We start from the raw sequence: 19,472 nt of genomic DNA, 5'->3' as shown, positions 1-19,472 counted from the left end.
CACACACTAATTAAGCTGATCCATCCCACACAATCAAGACGGCCTCTTTATACTAGCCCCCAGAATGCAATTCTTACTAAATGTGGCCCATGTTAACAATTCTAACTTCCCCACAAAGCCCTTGGGTTCAATCCCCAGCACCACAAAAACAAAAATTAAAAAAACCCTCTAACTACTCAAATTTAAAATATAGCCCAATTTAGGGTCACAGGATGCAAAACACAAGACATCTTCCCGGCAACTTTTAAGGCTTACTCACAAAGTGTTTTTCCAAGAACTCTGATGTCAGGAGATGGCAGGGACTTTAAGGGACCACAGATTTACTACTACCGGGTCAGAAGGTCATCATTACGCACACTCTGAAGGGCTGGTCATTAAGGGTGCACTTGTTTATAGGGCGTTACTACCAAAGTACTAGGAAGCGGGCTCAGAGCGGCCCGCAGCCCCGCACACCACCTGGGCTCAGTCACTGTGCGCTGCACGGGGGTGGCCAGGGCACTGTGCACACCGGCGCTCAGTTCCTTGGCGTCTTCCATGGGGCCTTCAGGATGGAAGGACTTCCAGGAAACAAGAGTTCAGCAGATCTAGCCGGCGGTTCTACAATCTTAGGGCAAGTCTTCTTAGTTTAGTGAATGTTTTGTCAAATTACTATGCAGAAATATATATTATTCTCTTTAACATCATAGAGAGCATATGCTCTGTAACATTTTTTCTGGGAGCTAAACAGATAGCTAGTCTACTAAAAAGACCCACCACCCACTAAAACAGAGGCACGTTCTTGCTCTGTCAAAGGAATAACTACCAGAGCTGTGGCATGCTCCGGGATAGGGCATGTGCTTGGCATGCATGAGGCCCCAGGTTCAAGCCTCAGTACTATAATAATAATAATTACCATTATTTTTCTTCCTTTGAATTCCAAAATAATACATGATCTTCCTACTTCTTGCCCAGCTCCGCTGTAAACAAGGGGAGAAATAAAATGATAAAGCACAATCAAAATGAAATCCAATAAATTTAAACTTTACCAGTTAGATCAGTTTAAAAAATTAAAAAATTCAAGGCAGATGAGGGTTCTAGAAAATCACAAGGAAAGGGAAGAATAGCGTCCAGGAGGGAAAGACGAAAAGTAATCCTTGAAGATTTAGGAAGTTTGCAGTTGTTCAAACCGTGAGATTAAGTGGTACAGATTCAAGAAGCCCAAAGGTTAAATTCAATCTTCTAAGCTAGGTGTGGTGGTGCACACTTGTAATCTCGGTACTTGGGAGGCTGAGACCAGAGGATCGCAGGTTCTCTGCCAGCCTCAGCTACTTAGTGAGGCCCTCCACAACTCAGTGAGACCCTGTTTCAAAATAAAGAATAAAAAATAGGGCAGGGGGTATAGCTCAGAGGTAGAATGCCCCTGGGTTCCATCCCCACACCCACCCCCCCCAAAAAAAATACTATACTAAGTGAAAGCCAGATATGGTATGGCTCCATTTCTATGTCTAGAAAAGCCAAATCTATAGAAAAAGAAAACAGCTTAGTGGTTACCTAGAGCTGAGGAGAAAGGAACAGGACTGTCAAAAGGTACAAGGTATTTTTTGAGTGATGAAAATGTTCTGGAATCAGATAGTGGTGATGGTTGTACAATTCTGTCAATATATTAAAAACCATTGAGTTGTACACTTTATTTACTTGGGAACTGGGGATTGAACCCAAGAGCATTCTACCCCTAAGCTATAAGCCTAGCCTTTTATTTTGAAACAGGGTCTCTCTAAGTTACTAAGGCTGGCCTGGAACCTGTGATCCTCCTGAGGTTCCCAAGAACTGGGATTACAGGTATGTGCCACCACACCCTGCTAAACTGTACATTTTATTTTATACTTTTGGTACTGGGGATTGAACCCAGGGGCAATCTACCTCTGGGCGACGCCCCTAAACCTTCTTATTCATTTTGTTGAAACAGGTTCTTGCTAAATTGCTAAGGCTGGTCTCCAACCTGCAAATCTCCTGCCTCAGCCTCCCAAGTACTGGGATTACAGGCATGCACCACCACACTCAGCTTGAGCTGCCTACTTTACTTATTTATTTATTTATTTTTATTATTATTATTAATTTTTTTTTTTTTTTTTTGGTGGTACTGGGGATGGAACCCAGGGGCCTTCTACCTCCGGGCTACACTCCCAGACCTATTTTATATTTTTATTTGGAAACAGGGTCTCTTAAGCCAGCTGAGGCTGGCTTCGAACTTGCGCAATCCTCCTGTCTCAGCCTCCCAAGTGCGGGGATTACAAGCGTGCGCCACCACGCCCGGCCAAGCTGCCTACTTTAAGTGAGTTATATGGTAGGCAAACTACATCTCAATAAAGCTGCTATAAAAAAAAAAAACCAAATACACTGCAGGCCTATACCTCCGTACTCTCTACCAGCCGCCTAGCCTAGGACCTGAGTCATCTGATCTGAACACTTCTGCCTTGCTTTCCACAACCAAATGTCATCTGATAACATCTGATCAGCTAGAAAATCCTACAGACTTTGCTTCCTAATTCCCTCAAACCCATTTCTTTCCAACTCCTTGCCCCTAATTCCACTGATCACAAGCTCTTATCACTCATACTTGGATTATTTCTTTTTCTGGTATGGTACTGGGGATGGAACCCAGGGGCATCGTACCTCCGAGCTACACCCCCAGCCCTATTTTTTTATTCTTTATTTTGAAACAGGGTCTCACTGAGTTGCAAGGGCCTAAGTAGCTGAGGCTGTCCGCAAACTGTGATCCTCCTATCTCAGCCTCCCAAATGCTGGGTTTACAAGAGTGCGCCACCACACCCGGCTGGATTATTTCAATGATATTTTACTAGATTCCCTCGTTAATCCATCCTTCTATTCAACTGCTACACTTCTGCAAGGAGTACTCTTTCTAAAATAAAATATAATTCCTACTACACCCCATGGTTGCTTAAAAACTTTTGTCGGAAGCTGGGCATGGTGGCCGCATACTTATAATCCTAGCATTTGGGAGGCAGAGACAGGAGGATCGCGGTTCACGGACAGCCTCAGCTACCTAGTGAGTCCCTTTGCAACCCAGTGAGGCCCTGTTTCAAAATAAAGAATAAAAAATGGGGCTGGGGTGTAGCTCAGAGGTAGAATGTCCCTGAGTTCCATCCCCAGTACCCCCCCCATACCAAACTTTTTTCCTACAGCTGACATGAAAAAAGCCCAAGCTCTTTACATATATGTAAGCGAGCCTTCATAAGATGGACCCAGTCAGCCCTGTCCCACCCATCTCCTAAGATGTTAGCCACAGCCAAGGGAAACCAGCCATGAGCCGTGACCACTCCTGCAGCTTCACTCACACGCACCTCTTCGTCTGCCTGGAACACTCCAGCCCAGACGCTGCCTTTAGTTCCTCCCCATTCTTTAGGACTTAGCTCAGATGTCCCACTTTCCAGGAATGCATAAGATACCCTTCTGTCCAATCTGCTAGAAATCCCTTTCCCATAGTCCCCGCCATGCCTACCTGTGCTCTTTGAATGGCTGTCATTTACTAAGCACCTCCCGTGGTCCTTACTAACAGCATGCGATCTTATTTCCACATAAGGAAACAGGTCAGTGCGAATGCTGGCTGCAAGTGGTGGAGATCGGGTTTCAGGTCTCACTCCAAGGTGATCGCTCCAAACCCTCCCCAGTACTTTGCACTGCAGTTAGCTCCAAGAGGGTAAAACTGCTGCCCGCTGCCCTCTGCCTATCTCCTGTGCCTGGTGTGGTGCATCACATGTGCAGAACACAGGAGAGAGGGCGCTCCCTGTGAACTCAGCACACAGAGACTTGGGCTGTGTCCCCAGCAGGGTCAATAAATCCTACTGAATGAATGTGTGAAGCAGATATTGTCTGTCTTTGGGGAAAAGCGCACATTAGTGTGGGGCTGATACCTCACGCTAAGCAATAAGCACGTTCGCTCCTGTATCGGAGGGAGTTCTCTACATTTCCCTTCCTCGGCAACATCCCAGAAAGTGAAAGACCATCTCCTCTTAAAGACCAGTCTCCTCGTGGGCAATACAGGGCTGAATTTTTGTCCTTAGTATCTCTGCTCTTCTCCAACTTCCCGCCTTATGCTGCAAGGGTCTGGGCTTTGATGCTAAAAACTCACAAGTCTCTAATTTATGTCCTCTCTCACATCTTGAACCTCTAGGTCCTGGAGATGATAAGGGAAACATTTAGCTCTCCCTCGCCCTGTCATGGCTTTCTCCTGGTCCTCCTCGCACCTGTAGGTCCCCTCATGGCCTGCCTTGACGTGCGTGATGCGGGTTTGCGCTAAGTGATAACCCTTTTTATATGCAGGCGGCCTGGCAGCCTGAAATAACTTTTTAAAAAACAACTCCCAAATCGCCCCCTTGAATCTGAAGATAAAGCAAAATCCCATTCAACTTTAAACTTTCCGATGAACAGTTTTCCAAATCCCTGGAACCCAACAGGCCTGGCCGGCCTCTGCGGAGGGGGCTGCCCAAGACTGCAGGAGTGGGGGCGACCGAGGAGGCCGATCTCTCGGCGACCCCTCCTCGCTCACAGCCCGCGCCTCCATCCCTCCCTCGCCGGTCCCTTACAGGGGTCGGATCAGGAGCTGGTCGCTCTCTTCTGCAGGAATCGCAGACATCCTGGCGTTCTGAGGGGAAGCGTGGGGCTGGAACGCGTCGCTGGAGCCTTTCTAAATGGAAAGCACAGCCACCGTGAACTGGAGAAGGAAAAAAATCCATCCGCTAAGAGAGAACTTCCGGCACCCTGGCGCCCACGGCGCTAGCTCCTCCCCTCAACTTCCGGTCCGGACCCGGACTCTAGTGTTCCTCACCATTCAGAGGCCAGGGACCTGGGGGCGGGGCCTGAAGCCCGCGCCTGCGCAGATCTCGGGGGCGGGGTCTGAAAGTCCGCGCCTGCGCAGATCTCGGGGGTGGGGTCTGAACGTCCGCGCCTGCGCAGATCTCGGGGCGGGGCGGGGCGGGGCGGACGGGAGCGGGAGGGCTGGAAAAGCTGGCGCTGGAACTCGACCTGGAGGAGCTGCGCGGGCGCCGGCGGCTCGGTGCTCAGTCTCCCAGCTCGGCGCAGGCGGCCCCGGGGATGGGCCCGCGGCCGCGAGGTGAGGGTCCCGGGGCTCGTCGCTGGCGGGATCGCGGGGCGCCGGTGGTCAGGACGGAGGGGTGGGGCCGCGGGTCGGGCGGCGGGGGAGGGAGGGAGGGAGGGAGGGATGCCGGCCGTCGGGTCCCGTCGTGCGGGGCGGGGGAGGCGCCGGGGATGGGGCGCTGAGCGGGAGGGCCCAGGGCGAGGTCCGCCGCCGCCCTCCCGCGCGTGCTTTCCCGCCGGCACCGCTGCCCTCGGGCCGGGGCGCGCGGGTCACCGTCGCATCCCCCGCGCAGAGGCAGCCGTGCGAGGCCCGCGGGTGTCCGGGAGGAGCCTGGGAGGGAGGCTGCTCCTCTGGGTCCCGGACTTGGCGACCCGCTCCGAGCCTGGCGCCCCGGGCGCGGCGCTCAGGGCCTGGGAGCTCGGCGGCCGCCCGGGAACGCGGCGGTCCTGCGGCAGCCCTGGCCCCCGGGACTCGGGCTAACGGTTCTGCAGCGCGGACCAGCTCTCGGGCTCCCTGGTGCACGGGTGTGCCCCGGAACGCAGCCCCGCCTTTGACCAGTGTGGACCGTCTTAAGTAGATCGTGGCATTGCTATGCTGTGCTTAGAGGTACGTCCAAGCTCCGGGTCCCTTAGCCCAACCTGGGGGTCCAAGAAGCCTTTCTAGAAAAGCAGCAGTCCGAAGGGAGCCGTCAAAGGTAAGAAGTAGGGCCCGGAGTGGCGGCGCACGCTTGTCATCCCATCATTCGGGAGGCTGAGACCGGAGGATCGCGGTTCGTGGACAGCCTCAGCTACTTAGTGAGGCCCTCAGCAACTCAGCGAGACCTTGTTTAAAGAGTAAAAGAGAGGTTCCACTCCCAGACCTGGAAGAAAAAAAAAAAAAAAAAGCTAAGTGAAGCCAAGGTGAATGAAGAACTTTCCAGGCCAGGAAATGTGGGAGCAGAGCGTGGGAAGACGGAGCCCAGAGCTGCAGAGAGCCGGGCAGCTTCGCATCCCTGAGTGAGGAGCTAGATGCAGCAGTTGTGGAAGATGGGCCCGGAGGGAGGCGTGGGGCACAGAAGACCTTGCGTGTCCTGAGGAGGAACGTTGGCCTTAGTCTCCAGCTGTAGGGAGCCACTGGATATTTCAAGCAGCCTAGTGGTTTCAGATTGTTTGAAAGACATCATTTAAATCTGCCTGTAATCCCAACACTTGGGAGGCTGAGACCGGAGGATCACAGGTTCGTGACCAGCCTCAGCGAGACCCTGTTTTAAAATGAAAATAATCGCAGTACTTAGGAGGCTGAGATAGGAGGATCGCAGGTTTGTGGTCAGCCTCAGCTACTTGTGGGGCCCGTTGCTACTTAGGCCCTGTTTCAAAATAAAATAACCAAACAAAACCAAACATAAAAACCATTCTGGCTCACACATGGTAGACTTAGAGTGGCAGAGAATTTTCTCGGCTAAGGCTCTTTATCCATGAAATATCTTCACAGGTTTGTGGATTTCTTAAAACACATGCCGAGTTGGTGTACATGTGCATTTTTACAGGTTCCGGACCCTTTGCTTTCATAAGATGCTAGAAGAAAATAGTTGTGTATACCAGTAGTCTCATGAGAATGCGGGGTCAGTCTGAGAGCTGGATTAGAGGACTCTTCAGGAGCCTGGTGTGATGGTGCACACCTGTAATCCTAGTACCTAGGAGGCTGAGACAGGAGGACTGCAGGTTTGAGGTCAGCCTCAGCTACTTAGCAAAACCCTGTTTCAAAACAAAAGATAAAAGGGGCTGGGGGTGTGGCTTGGAGGTAGAATGCCCCTGGGCTCATTCTCCAGTAACACACACACACACACACACACACCTCTTCAGATGTAAGGAAGAAGGGATCGTGGTGCTTGATTAGATGAGGGGGCTGCAGGACAGTGAATGACTGTTGGTTTCCTGGTTTCTACCAGCAATAATATAATTTCCTGAGTAGGAGAGGAGAGAGGAACAGCTCTGGAGGCGAAGAGGATGCGTTCATCTTTAGGCATTTTTGCATTTAATGAGCCTGTGGAACACCCAAGTGACAGTCAGTATCTTGGCCTCGTGTTTATGATGAGTAATTTAAAGGCAAGAACGAGTCACTTCACATGCATCGAAATAGCAGCAGAGAGCAAAGATTTCAGTAAATGCTTCTCCCCCCACTTCCTGGGTCAGTGCTGAGAAGCCGGCAAAGCTTAGGAAGTGGCAAAGGCATTTCATGGCTCTCAGATCATTCTAGTTTATTCTAGAGATTGGAGGCATGCTTCAGGATTCCACTCACAACAGGACCAGATTTTAAGTCATATTTAAAATGATCACGTATCGCCAGGAGTGGTGGCGCACGCTTGTAATCTCAGTACTCGGGAGGCCGAGACAGGAGGCTCATGCAGGTTTGAAGCCGGCCTCAGCTACTTAGTGAGACCCTGTTTCCAAACCAAATATATAAAATAGGCCTGGGAGTGTAGCCCGGAGGTAGAAAGCCCCTGGATCCCATCCCCAGCACCACAAGAAAAAAAAAAAAAAAGATTATATATAGCCATGTATGTACGAATGTAATTGGCTTTCCGTATCCATGGGCTTTACGCCCCCAGATACACTCAACCCCAATTTAAAACAATACTTGAAAACAATTGCATTGTATTGATCCTGTACAGATATTTTCTCCTCATTATTCCTTAAACAGCACATATAATGACCACTTCATTCCCACTGAATTAGGGAGGTAAGTAGCAGAGATGGTTTTGAGAAGATGGGGAGACGCGTGTAGCTCGTGAGCAGTGTAAGTACTCCATTGCTCTGTGGAAGGGCCTTGCGTTTCGGGGACCCCGGAACCAAGTGGCCTGCAGATGCCAGGGGAGGTCTGCACTTCAATAATAACATGCCTGAGTGTGCCCTCCGCCAACATTCGGGCCTGTCAGAGAACACGGACGTGATATTTCATGCTGCTGGGCTCACCCAGTTGTGTGCAGACCTGGGAAGAAGGCTCTCTTGTCCTGCAAGGCATCCTGTGAATGCGGGCTTGTCCTCTGCAGCAGCGCCCTGCGGTAGCCTCGGCCTCTCTTTGCTCTTCTTATCCATCCAGTTGGTTCTCTGCCCAGCAGCCAGGATTAAAAAAAAAAAAAATATATATATATATATATATATTATATATATATATTTACATAGTGTATTGTGCTGAGGATGGAAACACAGGGGTGCTCTGCCTCTGAGCTGCATCCCCAGCTCTTTTTGTGTATTATTATAATAATAATTATCACTATTATTGCAGTACTGGGCATTGAACCCAGGGGCATTCTACCTCTGAGCTACACCCCTGCCCTATTTTTTTCTTCTTTATTTTGAAACAAGTTCTCACTAAGTTGCGAAGGGCCTCACTCAGTAGCTGAGGCTGTCTGCGAACTGTGATCCTCCTGTCTCAGCCTCCCAAGTGCTGTGATTACAAGCGTGCACCACCACGCCCGACTGGTGTATTATTTTGAAGCAGGGTCCCGCTGAGTTGCTGAGGGCATTGCTGAGTTGCTGAGGCTGGCCTCAAACCTTTGATCCTTCTGTCTCAGCCCCCCAAGTCCTGGGATTACAAGCATGCCCCAGCATGCCCAGCCAGAGTCATTTTTTGAAAAGCAGAAACCTGGCCACATCCCTTGACTGCTTTTTGACTGTCTACAGTCTTCCTGTTAAACCCAAATCAAGCTGCTCTGGTGACCTGCTGACCTCCGGTGCTTCCCTTCCTGCCTCCCGGCCTGGCACTGGCCTGGTACAGCGTGCTCCCTGGGGTGGGGGCTCGCCCTCCCTGCCCACAGCGCATTTCCTCCACACTTGTTTCAGACCGCCCTCTTCCAGCTTCAGCTCTGTCTAGAGGTGAATGGCTTCTTCCTCTTTGCTTTCTCCTTAGCTCGCCTTGGTCTTCTCTGAGAGCGGGTCATTCCTATCTGTCTTGTTTTTTCTCGTTGGCCCGTCTGTTCCTTCTAACAGCCCCTGAGGTCAGGGCCTCGCAGCTTCACCAAGGCAGCCCTGCGGTTCGGGGGGATGAGGGCATGGCTGGAGCCTCCTGCTGCCCACCAGTAAGGCGGATGAGCTGGCCGGCTGTGCAGAGCTTGGCTCAGGGTCAGGCCCGAGCGGGGTCTCCGCACACAGAGAGGAGCTTGGAGCTGGGCCAGGGGCTTCCACTGAGCATCCCATGGTTTCCGCATTCTTTTTCCTTTGCCAGCTACACTGCCCCTCTGAAAGCGCGTCGGAATGGAGGGGAGCCGCGGTACAGACCGCCCTCGGGGAGCCTCTGAAGACTAGAGGATAGCGTTCCACTCCACAGTAAGCGCGGGGCCTCGTTCCCGCGGCCGAGAGCGTTTTGGGGTAAAATGTGTTAGGTTGTCTTGTTCAGGAATTCAAAGAGAGGTCAGAGCTTCCCTCATCGGTAAAATGCGGTGACCGCCTCCCTTCCTGGAGCCCCCTGCACAGGCTGTGGCCCTGACGAACCTCCCGGGAGCAAATGGGGGCGGAGGGCAGGGGGCGGAGGGCAGAGGGCTGTGTTTAGAAGCTCTAGGAACTGCCCTCGTCTGCAGGTGACTTAAGTTTCAGGCATATGTGTGCTCCTGTGAAATGGGCACGGATAAGTCTTACAATTCCCAGGCATTCTTTGAAAACATAGACACATGGAAAAATCAGATACGTGTAACAAGACCCTGACACTTAAGGCATCTTACCTGGCCTTATTGTTCAGGCGAGGAGCTGGCACTTAGGAATAATTTTTTTTGGTACTGGAGTTGAACCCAGGGGAATTCCACCTCCAAATTATATCCTCAGACCTTTTTCTTTTTTCTTTTGAAGCAGGGTCTAAGTTGCTGAGGCTGCCCTCAAACTTTGATCTTGTCTCAGCCTCCCAAGAACTGGGATTACAGGTATGCACCACCATTCCCAGCACTAGGGATCTAGGACTTTATTTTTTTGAAGTACTGGGGATGGAACCCAGGGGCATTGTACCTCCGAGCTATAATCCCAGCCCTTTTATTTTTTATTTTGAAACAGGATCTCATTGAGTTGCAAAGGGCCTCATTAATTAGCTGAGGCTGTCCACGAACCGCAGTCCTCCTGTCTGGGATTACAAGCGTGCGCCACCACGCCCAGCTACTAGGAATGTTTTTATGTCAGCTTTTATTTAAAGATACTTAAGACTTCAAGAAAAATGCGTATTTCTGAGAAGTGTGTGTGCCTTCTGTGCTTAGCCCATCAAGGCCAGAGTGTGAACTTGAATCTCAGGATCTTGGTTGGCAAATAACTCAGCAAATGTTTTGCTAAAACCTTGAATCAGTTGAAGAGAAGGTTCTTGAAATTTTTGAGAACCAGATGAAATGCCTGCTACTTATGAAAAAGTGCTTTTCCTCTGTGTGGGTCAGAGTTTCTGCCTCTTTGGTTTAGTAGGCTAGCTTTTTGTGATTTTTTTTTAATGAAATGCTGGGATTGAACCCAGGGCCTTGCATGTAGTTCTATCACTGAAGTACATCCTCAGCCCAGCTCTTTATAATTTAATAAGAATAAAAAACTAGTATCCCAGAGAAAATTTTGTGTGTTTTCAGTAAAAGTCATACACCCATAAAATTGAAAAGTTTCTATTTCTGCAAGACATACATAATGTTATTTGACATTGCTTTTTTTTATTTTTATTTTTTTGGTACTGAGGATTAAACTCATGGGCGTTCTACCACTGAGCCACACCTCCAGCCCTTTTTTATGTTTTTGTTTATTGTTTGTTTGTTGTTGTTGCTGGGGATTGAACCCAGGGGCATTCTCCCAGCCCTTTTTTATTTTTTATTTTCAAACAGGGTCTCACTAAGTTGCTGAGGCTGGCCATGAACCTGTGATTCCTCCTGTCTCAGCCTCCCAAGTGCTGGGATTACAAATGTACGCCACCACGCCTGGCTTCTATGTTTTTTTTTTTTTTTTTTTGGTGGTACTGGGGATGGAACCCAGGGGCCTTCTACCTTCGGGCTACACTCCCAGACCTATTTTATATTTTTTATTTGGAAACAGGGTCTCTTAAGCCAGCTGAGGCTGGCTTCAAACCTACGCGATCCTCCTGTCTCAGCCTCGCAAGTGCGGGGATTACAAGTGTGCGCTACCACGCCCGGCTATGTTTTCTTTTGACACAGGATCTTGCTAAATTACTGAGGCTGTCCTCAAACCCTGATCCTCCCAAGTCTAGGATTATAGGAGTGTGCCGCCATGCCCGGCTTAGCAGTACTGGTCTTGACGTCACTGTAACTAACCCTTGTCCTTCCAGGGGATCTTCTTTGGACCAAGCTATGGTGAAACATGTTTCGGAAAGGGAAAAAGCGACACAGTAGCAGCAGCTCCCAAAGTAGTGAAATCAGTACCAAGAGCAAGGTAGGGCCGGGCTGGTGGGGTGCGGCTGGGGATCCTGAAGCAGCAGAAGCGAGTTTCTTCTCACAGGCCGCCTAGCGGTGCCACCTGGGCCTGGAACTCCCCGTTGTCCCACATTTTCAGGGTCCTAACACTCATTTTTTGTACGAGAGATACATGCCTTGTTTGGTTTAATTTTGTCCACTTTCTGAAAATATCCAGTAAACTAGACAGGACGCATCTATGAATAGTCTCATTAAAACCCTGACTAACAGTTTTTTCAAGGGGAGTGGGTTACTGGGAATTGAGCCCCAGGGCATGCAACCTCTGAGCTCTACCCCAGCCCTTTCAAAAAATTTACTGAAGCCGGGTGTGGTGCCGCACACTTGTAATCCCGGCATTGGGGAGGCTGAGACTGGAGGATCACGGTTGGTTCGTGGACAGCCTCAGCTATGTAGGCCCTCTGCAACTTAGTGAGACCCTGTTTAAATAAAGAATAAAAAAGGGGTCTGGGGGTGTAGCTCAGAGGTAGAATGCCCCTGGGTTCGATCCCCAGTACTGCAGGGAAAAAAATTTATTGAATATTTTGAAACAGGGTCTTTCTAAGTTGCTGAGGCTGGCCTCCAGCCTGCCTCTCAGCCTCCCAAGTGACTGAAAGTATGTCTTCAGAAAAATTGGTGCTAGCATTCCTGCCTGATTTACTGTGTGTCAGCTCAGCTCATAACTTGAATGTGTCTGGCAGCTTAGAGAGGACAGCCCTTCCTGGTGCGCGCAGGCTGCTTGTTCACTTGCCTTTTCTGTCTCAGTCTGTCGATTCCAGCCTCGGCGGGCTCTCGCGGTCCAGCACCGTGGCCAGCTTGGATACGGACTCCACCAAAAGCTCAGGTACGCGTGCGCACAGGCGGGGGCCTCGCTGTGGCTGGGGCGTGCACCTGCAGTTTGCCTCCCTCCTGCTTCTCTTTCTTTCTCTCTCTCTCTCTCTCTCTCTCTCTCTCTCTCTCTCTCTCTCTCTCTCTCTTGCAGTACCCCAGGGGCATTCTACCTCTGAGCTGCACCCCTAGCCCTATTATTTTGAAACAGGGTCTCACTGAGTTGCAAAGGGCCTCACTAAGTGGTAGCTGAGGCTGGCCGCAAACCTGCGATCCTCCTGTCTCAGCCTCCCGGATGCGGGGATTCCCAGCGTGGACCCCTGCGCGTTTAGGAGGGTCCACAGCATGCAGGGTTGTGGTCGAGCGAGCGGTGTGCTTGGGGAAATGCCTTGCCGCCGTGGCGCTGGGCTGGGGCACGCGGGCTAAGTGTTCCCAGTGGGTCCTAGGGCAAAAACGCTAGAAAACATTGTGTGGCAATAACTTAGACGTGTCAAAATAGCTTTTAAGGAAATAGTGTGGCAAAGCCAGATGTGGCGATGCACGGCTGTAATCCCAGTACTTGGGAGGCTGGGATAGGAGGATTGCAGGTTCGAGGCCAGCTTCAACTACTTAGTGAGACCCTCTGCAACTTAGTGAGACCCTGTCTCAAAAAATAAAAAATTGGGCTGGCAGAGTAGCACGGAGGTAGCCTGGGTTCAATCCTCAGTATTACAAACAAAATAATAAGAGAAATAGTGTGGCAGAGAGTGAGTCATCTCAGACTTATGTTGTAAACTAGACAATCCGTAAGAAACGATTGTAACATAGAGTCATTATCTTCACGTTCAGTTGTCTTTTCTTTTTTTTATTATTGTATTGGGAATGGAGCCCAGGGATTCTGTCTTCAAGCTACACCCCAGCCCTATTTCTCATTTTGAAACAGCGCCTCACTAAGTTGCTGAGAATGGCCTCAACTCCGCCATCCCCTTATCAGCCTCCCAAGAACTAGGATCACAGGTATTTGCCACCACTCCCGGCTCCGGCTGTCTTTAAAACAGTAAAAATGTTGACAACATAAACACAACCTTAAAGCAGCCACATAATATTTCCTTGGTAAGGTGGATGTCATCAGGCACCTGTAGCGATCCTCGCATTGGCTAGACTCCAGAGCACACACAGTTCTTCGGCCCGCTGCCATCTGTTAGGAGGCTTCCTGCCTGGCATAATTCCATCTACATTAAAAACAAATTGTTGGTCTTTTCTGACTGAATGCTAGAAGAAGAGCAGGAGTCCTGAATCGGGAGACAAAGTTAACACCGCAGAGAAAAAAACGAAAAATAAATAAATAGCCCGGTGCAGCACAAAGGTGCCGTCATTATCTAGTTGATATTTTTTCCATGTTCGTTGTTTGGATAGAAAGGTTACCAACATTAATTTATTTCTATTAGTATGCTGTGAGTCACCGAGTAAAAAGCTAATGAAATTCTAAGTCCTACCCTATTGTATTAAGGACATTTGCATCTTAAAGGGACTTCCCCAAGCGCAAATTTTTTTTTTTAAAGACAAAGATTTATTTAGGAAAGAAAGACATTTGAGGGAGAATGCAGGCCACCCTCGCAGTGAAGGAGGCCCCGGTATTTTAGATTATTATTATTATTATTATTTTTTTTTTTTTTTGCAGTATTGGGGATGGAACCCAGGGGCACTCTACCTCCGAGCTAAAGCCCCAGCCCTATTTTTTATTCTTTATTTTGAAACAGGGTCTCACTGAGTTGCAAAGGGCCTCACTAAGTAGTAGCTGAGGATGTCCTCGAACCGCAATCCTCCTGTCTCAGCCTCCCAAATGCTGGGATTACAAAAGTGCGCCACCACACCCGGCAAGGACCCGGTATTTTAATCAACGTCTCACTACTGCAATTTTTCTTTTGCCTCTAGGACAAAGCAACAGCAATTCAGATACCTGCGCAGAATTTCGAGTCAAGTACGTCGGTGCCATTGAGAAACTGAAACCCTCAGAGGGAAAAGGTCTTGAAGGACCACTAGACTTGATCAATTATATAGATGTTGCCCAGGTAAAAACAAATACCTTTCCAGTGTAAAGCCTTTGGTCATGAGACCCAACTCCTGCTCTCGGGGGTTCCTGGGCAGTCTCTGCCATCTCAGGCTGGAGGCCCTGCCAGCCCGAGTGAGCTCTGGTCACAGCTGGCACACGGGGCCTTGAAGACCAGGTTACAGAGAAACAGCTTCTTCACACACACAGCTTCTCACTGTAAGGGGCTGACTGATGCCCTTGTTTAAACGAGAACCGTGCTCACTGCTTACACACTGTAGGTCTTTTCTTTCACACTGTAGGTCTTTTCTTTTGCAGTACTTTACACTGACCACTTGACTACATTCCCAGTCCTTTTTTAATTTTAAACAGGGTCTTGCTAAGTTGCCCAGGCTGGCTGGCCTCGGACTTGAGATCCTCCAGCCTCCGCTTCCCAAACAGCTGGCATTACAGGCACGCGCCATCGTGTCAGGCCTCTGTGGGTTTTTCTTTTATAAAAACAGCCTGGCAGAACCTTACTCCACTGAACTGGTTTCATCTCAGGAAACTAATTCATAGTGCCATAGACCTCACATGTCTACTGATTCATAGCCTGCTTCCAACAAGAATTGCAGGGAGGTAGGTTTAAAATATATATACAAGAAGACTAAATACAGTCATCATGCAAGAAAATTAAGAATGAAATTTAAGATAAAGCTATAAAGTTAACACATAAAGGAGTACAGGATCTGTACACTTACCTGAGGGGGGGCAGACAAACCAAACACTTGGAGAGTTCGTCTTAAGTACATATAATTTCCTTAGTCATAGAGAAGTGTAAACATGACTCGTATCTGCACGGAAGTAAGGAAGTTATTTCTGAAGGAAATCAGTGAATCTAATTTTCCATTAAACAGATGACCCTTGATAGCCTGGACCAATCCAGTTAGTTACCCCAGTATTTAAAGTATAAATTCAGTCAGGCATGGTGGCGCACACTTGTAATCCCAGTACTCGGGAGGCTGAGACAGGAGGATTGCAGTTCGAGGGCAGCCTCAGCTACTTAGTGAGGCCCTTTGCAATTAGTGAGACCCTGTTTCAAAATAAAGAATAAAAAATAGGACTGAGGGTATAGCTTGCAGGTAGGATGCCCCTGGGTTCTATCCCCAGCACCAAAACAAAAAGTATAAATTCATTTATAGCTGGGCATGGAGGCACAGGCCTGTAATCCCCGTACTTGGGAGGTTGAGACAGGAGGATCGCAGGTTTGAAGTCAGCTTCAGCAACTTAGTGTGGCTCTCAACAACTTAGCGATATCCTGTTTTCAGATAAACAGCCAACAGGTAAAAAGCCCCTGAGGACCACCCCCAGGATCATGGAAAACACACGTTTATATTCATTTTCATGAGATTGAACCTAGGTGCATTCTACCTCACCCAGCCTGTGCCCCCTCACCCAGCCCCTCTTATTTTTTATTTTGAAATAAGGTCTTGCTAACTTGCCAGGGTTGGCCTTGAACTTGCGATCACCCTGTTGCAGCCTCCCAAGTACTGGGATTACAGGTGTGGGCCACCACGCCTGGCTAAGCTTTGAGTATTTTAAAACCTAAACACATTTACTTATTTATTTATGGTACTAGGGGTGGAACCCAGGGGCTTTTCTACCTCTGGGCTATACTCCCAGACCTATTTTTTATATTTTGTTTGGAAATAGGGTCCTAAGAGTCTAAGTAGCTGAGGCTGGCTTGGAACCTATGCGATCCTCCTGTCTCAGCCTCCCAAGCACTAGGATTACAAGCGTGCGCCACCACGCCCGGCAAGACCTTTTTTTTTTTTTTTTTAACACAAATATGTTAACCTCACAAGGATCTGTGAGAAGTATCTCAGTTTGGAACGAGGGTTCACACCAAGACAAAGGGATAGAACAGTATTCAAGAGGTGGATTGATGTGCTTTTGGCTCAGATTTGTGGACTGTAATCATGTTTAGTTCTTGTGCTGGGGATGGGACCAAGGGCCAGTCCACCTCTGAGCTACACCCCAGCCCCATTTTATCTTTATTTTGAAACGGGGTCTCGTAGGTTGATGAGCCTCACTACTTGCGGAGGCTGCCCTTGACCCCGCCACCCTCCTGTCTCAGCCTCCCAAGTACTGGGATACAGGCATGCGCCACCACACCCAGCTCGTGATTATTTTTAAGTGGGAGAGATTTTTCTTCCGCATCTTTGGAGAGAAATCCTTGCCAGTCTAAGGTATAGCTCACTTTCTCTGAAGGGCTTGGGATGGTGATGGCCGGATATTAAAAGTGACTAATCAGACTTAAAGACTTTCTTTTCCGTTTACCTTAAAGCAAGATGGAAAGTTGCCTTTCGTTCCTCTGGAGGAAGAATTTATCATGGGAGTTTCCAAGTACGGTATCAAGGTGTCAACCTCAGATCAGTATGTAAGTGTATTTATTAGGAAAACTGTCTTTGCAAAGAGTGAATTGAGGGCAGTAAGTTAGGCCTCCTGTTTGCAGAGCCTGGCCCTGCGTGCAATGGGACCGATTTCTTAGGGTGAAGCAAGGGCTGCCTTCCGTCTCCTCCACGTGCGTGCAGGGTCCCGGCACGTCACAACTCATCCCCTCTTCCCTGCCCTCGCCCTCCCCCCCCTCCTCTCTCTCCTTTTCATTCTCCGTCACAGCTGCACCCGAGCCCCTTTTAGTTTTGTTCTGAAGGGTCTTGTAGGTTGCGGAGAGTCTCCCTACAGTGCCAAGGCTGGTCTCGAACCTGCGATCCTCCTGTCTCAGCCTCCCAAGTCCTGGGATTCCAGGCTTGCGTTTTCACCTGGGAAACCCCACACCAATTAAGAGCAGGTGTGAGCCTGGACCTGGGCACAGAGATGAGGATGGAGTTTTGGGGTTTCAGTAGGGAGGTGTGATCCTGAAGGCAAACTGCCTCATAACTCAACACCCCAGGCTGCCCCCCGGGATGAGACACGGTGCAGCTGCTTTCTGCCAGATTCCGACAGGCCGCTGCAAGCCCAGGGCCCAGGGCCCGCGGAGGTCAGGAGGAGGGGTGGCACTTAGGACCGTGCGGTCTTCTGAAGGTCTGGTTTCTGCAGGACGTTCTGCACAGGCACGCCCTGTATCTCATCATCCGGATGGTGTGCTATGACGACGGCCTGGGCGCGGGCAAGAGCTTGCTGGCCCTTAAGACCACGGACGCGAGCAACCAGGGGTTCAGCCTGTGGGTTTATCAGTGTCACAGCCTGGTGAGACTTGAACTTGCGGTGGGCGGTTCTTCCTCGTCATGTTGAAGTAGCAAAACCGGGACTACGGAGCCGTTCCCGAGGCTGGGGGATGATCTCCTTTCTGTTTGGTCTCAGAATAAATGACCCCCAAAGCCCTAGGCTTGGTGCAGGCTGTGGAGTGACTCCTGAAAGGCCCAGGAGCGACACTCACACGTGCCTAGCCAGGACCGTTTTGAGTAAATTTACAGCAGACAAGGAAAAGCGTCCTTCGTGGCTGGGGACCGCCCCATTCCGCGTGTGGTTGTGCCCCTGCCTCGGTGGTCCCCCTGGTCCCCCGCTTGCAGGCTGCAGCTCCTGACTGCTGTGGGCTCTTCCCTAAGGAAGGGCAAGGGTGTGCAAGGGCCCCGGTGGGCGCGTGCTGCTGTGCAGGTGTGGGAGGGAGCGACGGTAGGCGGTCAGGGCAGGCCTCTCCTGCTCAGCTGAGCTCGGGAGACATGACTCTGCCCTTCTCGGCTCTTTCACCTAACACAGGAGCAAGCACAGGCCATCTGCAAAGTTCTCTCCACCGCATTTGACTCCGTGTTGACCTCTGAGAAGCCCTGAGCTCTGCGGCCCGGTGGGCGCCAGCCTCTTCGGGGAGTCCGTATGAGGTGATGATTTCTTCCGGAAGCAGGATGTGACGTCCTGCTCTGGTTTTCTGAAGAAAGTGCAATGTATAAAATATTGTTTGTTTTTATATTAAAAGGTGTCCTATTAAACAGCACATTAACTCTGAATGAACTAGACTTTCTGGGAATAAAAGAAACCCCATTTGTCATTTTAAATGCAAATAAGCCTAATACTGCAGTGTCATAGAATCTGTTCACTCTGAGTAACAACACTGAGGGCCTGTTGAGGAAGACCCAGCCCGTGTGGCGTCTTGGGGCCATGGCAATGTGCTCGGAGCTGGAAGCAGGTGGACGCCCTAGTCCATGCTGGTTTGGAACAGTGACACTGTTCACCTAAGACACACAAAATAAAATTTGAGAAGTGGGTTGTCAAGACAACACGCTAGTTATCCAGTGTTTTATCTTGGTGTTAAGAGAAACTTAAAAGATGACTGTGCTGCTACGATCAAGTAGTTGTTTTTCTTTGTTTTTTTTTTTTTTTTTTTTTTTTGGTGATACTGGGGTTCCCGGAAACCCTTCTACCTCCGGGCTACACTCCCAAACCTATTTTATACTTTTTTTAAAATTTGTAAACAGGGTCTCTTAAGCCAGCGTGGCTGGCTTCGAACCTGTCTCCGCCTCCCAAGCGCGGGGATTACGAGCGTGCCCACCACGCCCGGCGTTCGAGTAGTATTTAAAGGATCTCTTGGACAGAACTCTAGTGCACTCCTTTTTTAAAAAAGCGACTTCAGTACCTAACACTTTAAAGGTTAAAAAACAAACATAAAACCAAGTTCATTTAAAAGTACTTTATTTTTCCCAGTCAAATGACTAGTTGGCAAGAAGAGTAAGCTTATTAAACATGCTCTAGTTATAAATCACTGCATTAAAGACAATGAAAATAAGAATCAATTTAGGTTATACAATATATACAGTTGCGCTGCAACTAGACCAAAGGAATCGAATGAATGAATTGAAGATCATACATCTCAGCAGAGCGTCCAGGCTGCCTGTCTCCGTCCACCCTCAGCAGATCACCCAGGAGCTACTAGTCCGTGCTGTTTCGGAGCCATCATCCCTAGAGTCAGGTCTATGGAGAATGGCATCGAAACCCCAAACCCTGCAGCTGAAGTTCGTGAAACCTAAGCTTTAAATAGATATCTACAATGGCTTTCCTTTCAGTTTTTTTTAATTTGCAAAGAGCAAATAACTAGGAAAGGATTCGAGCAGGGAAGTCAACAGAATTTTTCCTCTGGCAAGAGTACTATTAATTAC

The 19,472-nt window shown here is 49.3% G+C and overlaps 2 protein-coding genes across 6 annotated transcripts in view; one reads left to right on the top strand and one right to left on the bottom strand.

The window, feature by feature from the left end:
* CPSF3 (cleavage and polyadenylation specific factor 3) overlaps positions 1-4,633 on the bottom strand; it is a gene marked incomplete at both ends in the record, with an annotated part of 34,040 nt that extends 29,407 nt beyond the window's left edge. For both annotated transcript variants that reach the window (XM_080711741.1, XM_080711742.1), the window contains 2 exons: positions 893-956; positions 4,584-4,633. In XM_080711741.1, the coding sequence (XP_080567867.1) occupies positions 893-956; positions 4,584-4,633 (114 nt within the window). The remainder of the gene's footprint in view (positions 1-892; positions 957-4,583) is intronic.
* A 6,764-nt stretch (positions 4,634-11,397) lies between these two features.
* ITGB1BP1 (integrin subunit beta 1 binding protein 1) lies at positions 11,398-18,153 on the top strand (the record flags this gene model as incomplete). Of its 4 annotated transcripts, none has more annotated exons than XM_080711054.1 (6): positions 11,398-11,469; positions 12,252-12,330; positions 14,229-14,365; positions 16,670-16,762; positions 17,422-17,571; positions 18,082-18,153. In XM_080711054.1, the coding sequence occupies 6 exons, from the start codon at positions 11,398-11,400 to the stop codon at positions 18,151-18,153; spliced, it is 603 nt and encodes a 200-aa protein (XP_080567180.1). The 4 variants fall into 4 exon arrangements, with proteins under 4 accessions (XP_080567180.1, XP_080567179.1, XP_080567181.1 ...); XM_080711053.1 differs by having other exon boundaries at positions 11,398-11,483; positions 12,221-12,330; XM_080711055.1 differs by lacking the exon at positions 17,422-17,571.
* Between the last annotated feature and the right edge of the window lie 1,319 nt (positions 18,154-19,472).

This window comes from Muscardinus avellanarius (genome assembly GCF_963383645.1).
Source record: "Muscardinus avellanarius genome assembly, chromosome: 15".
Taxonomy (NCBI): Eukaryota; Metazoa; Chordata; class Mammalia; order Rodentia; family Gliridae; genus Muscardinus; species Muscardinus avellanarius.
Note: the sequence above shows the minus strand (reverse complement) of the source record. Positions and strands in the feature narration are given on the sequence as shown.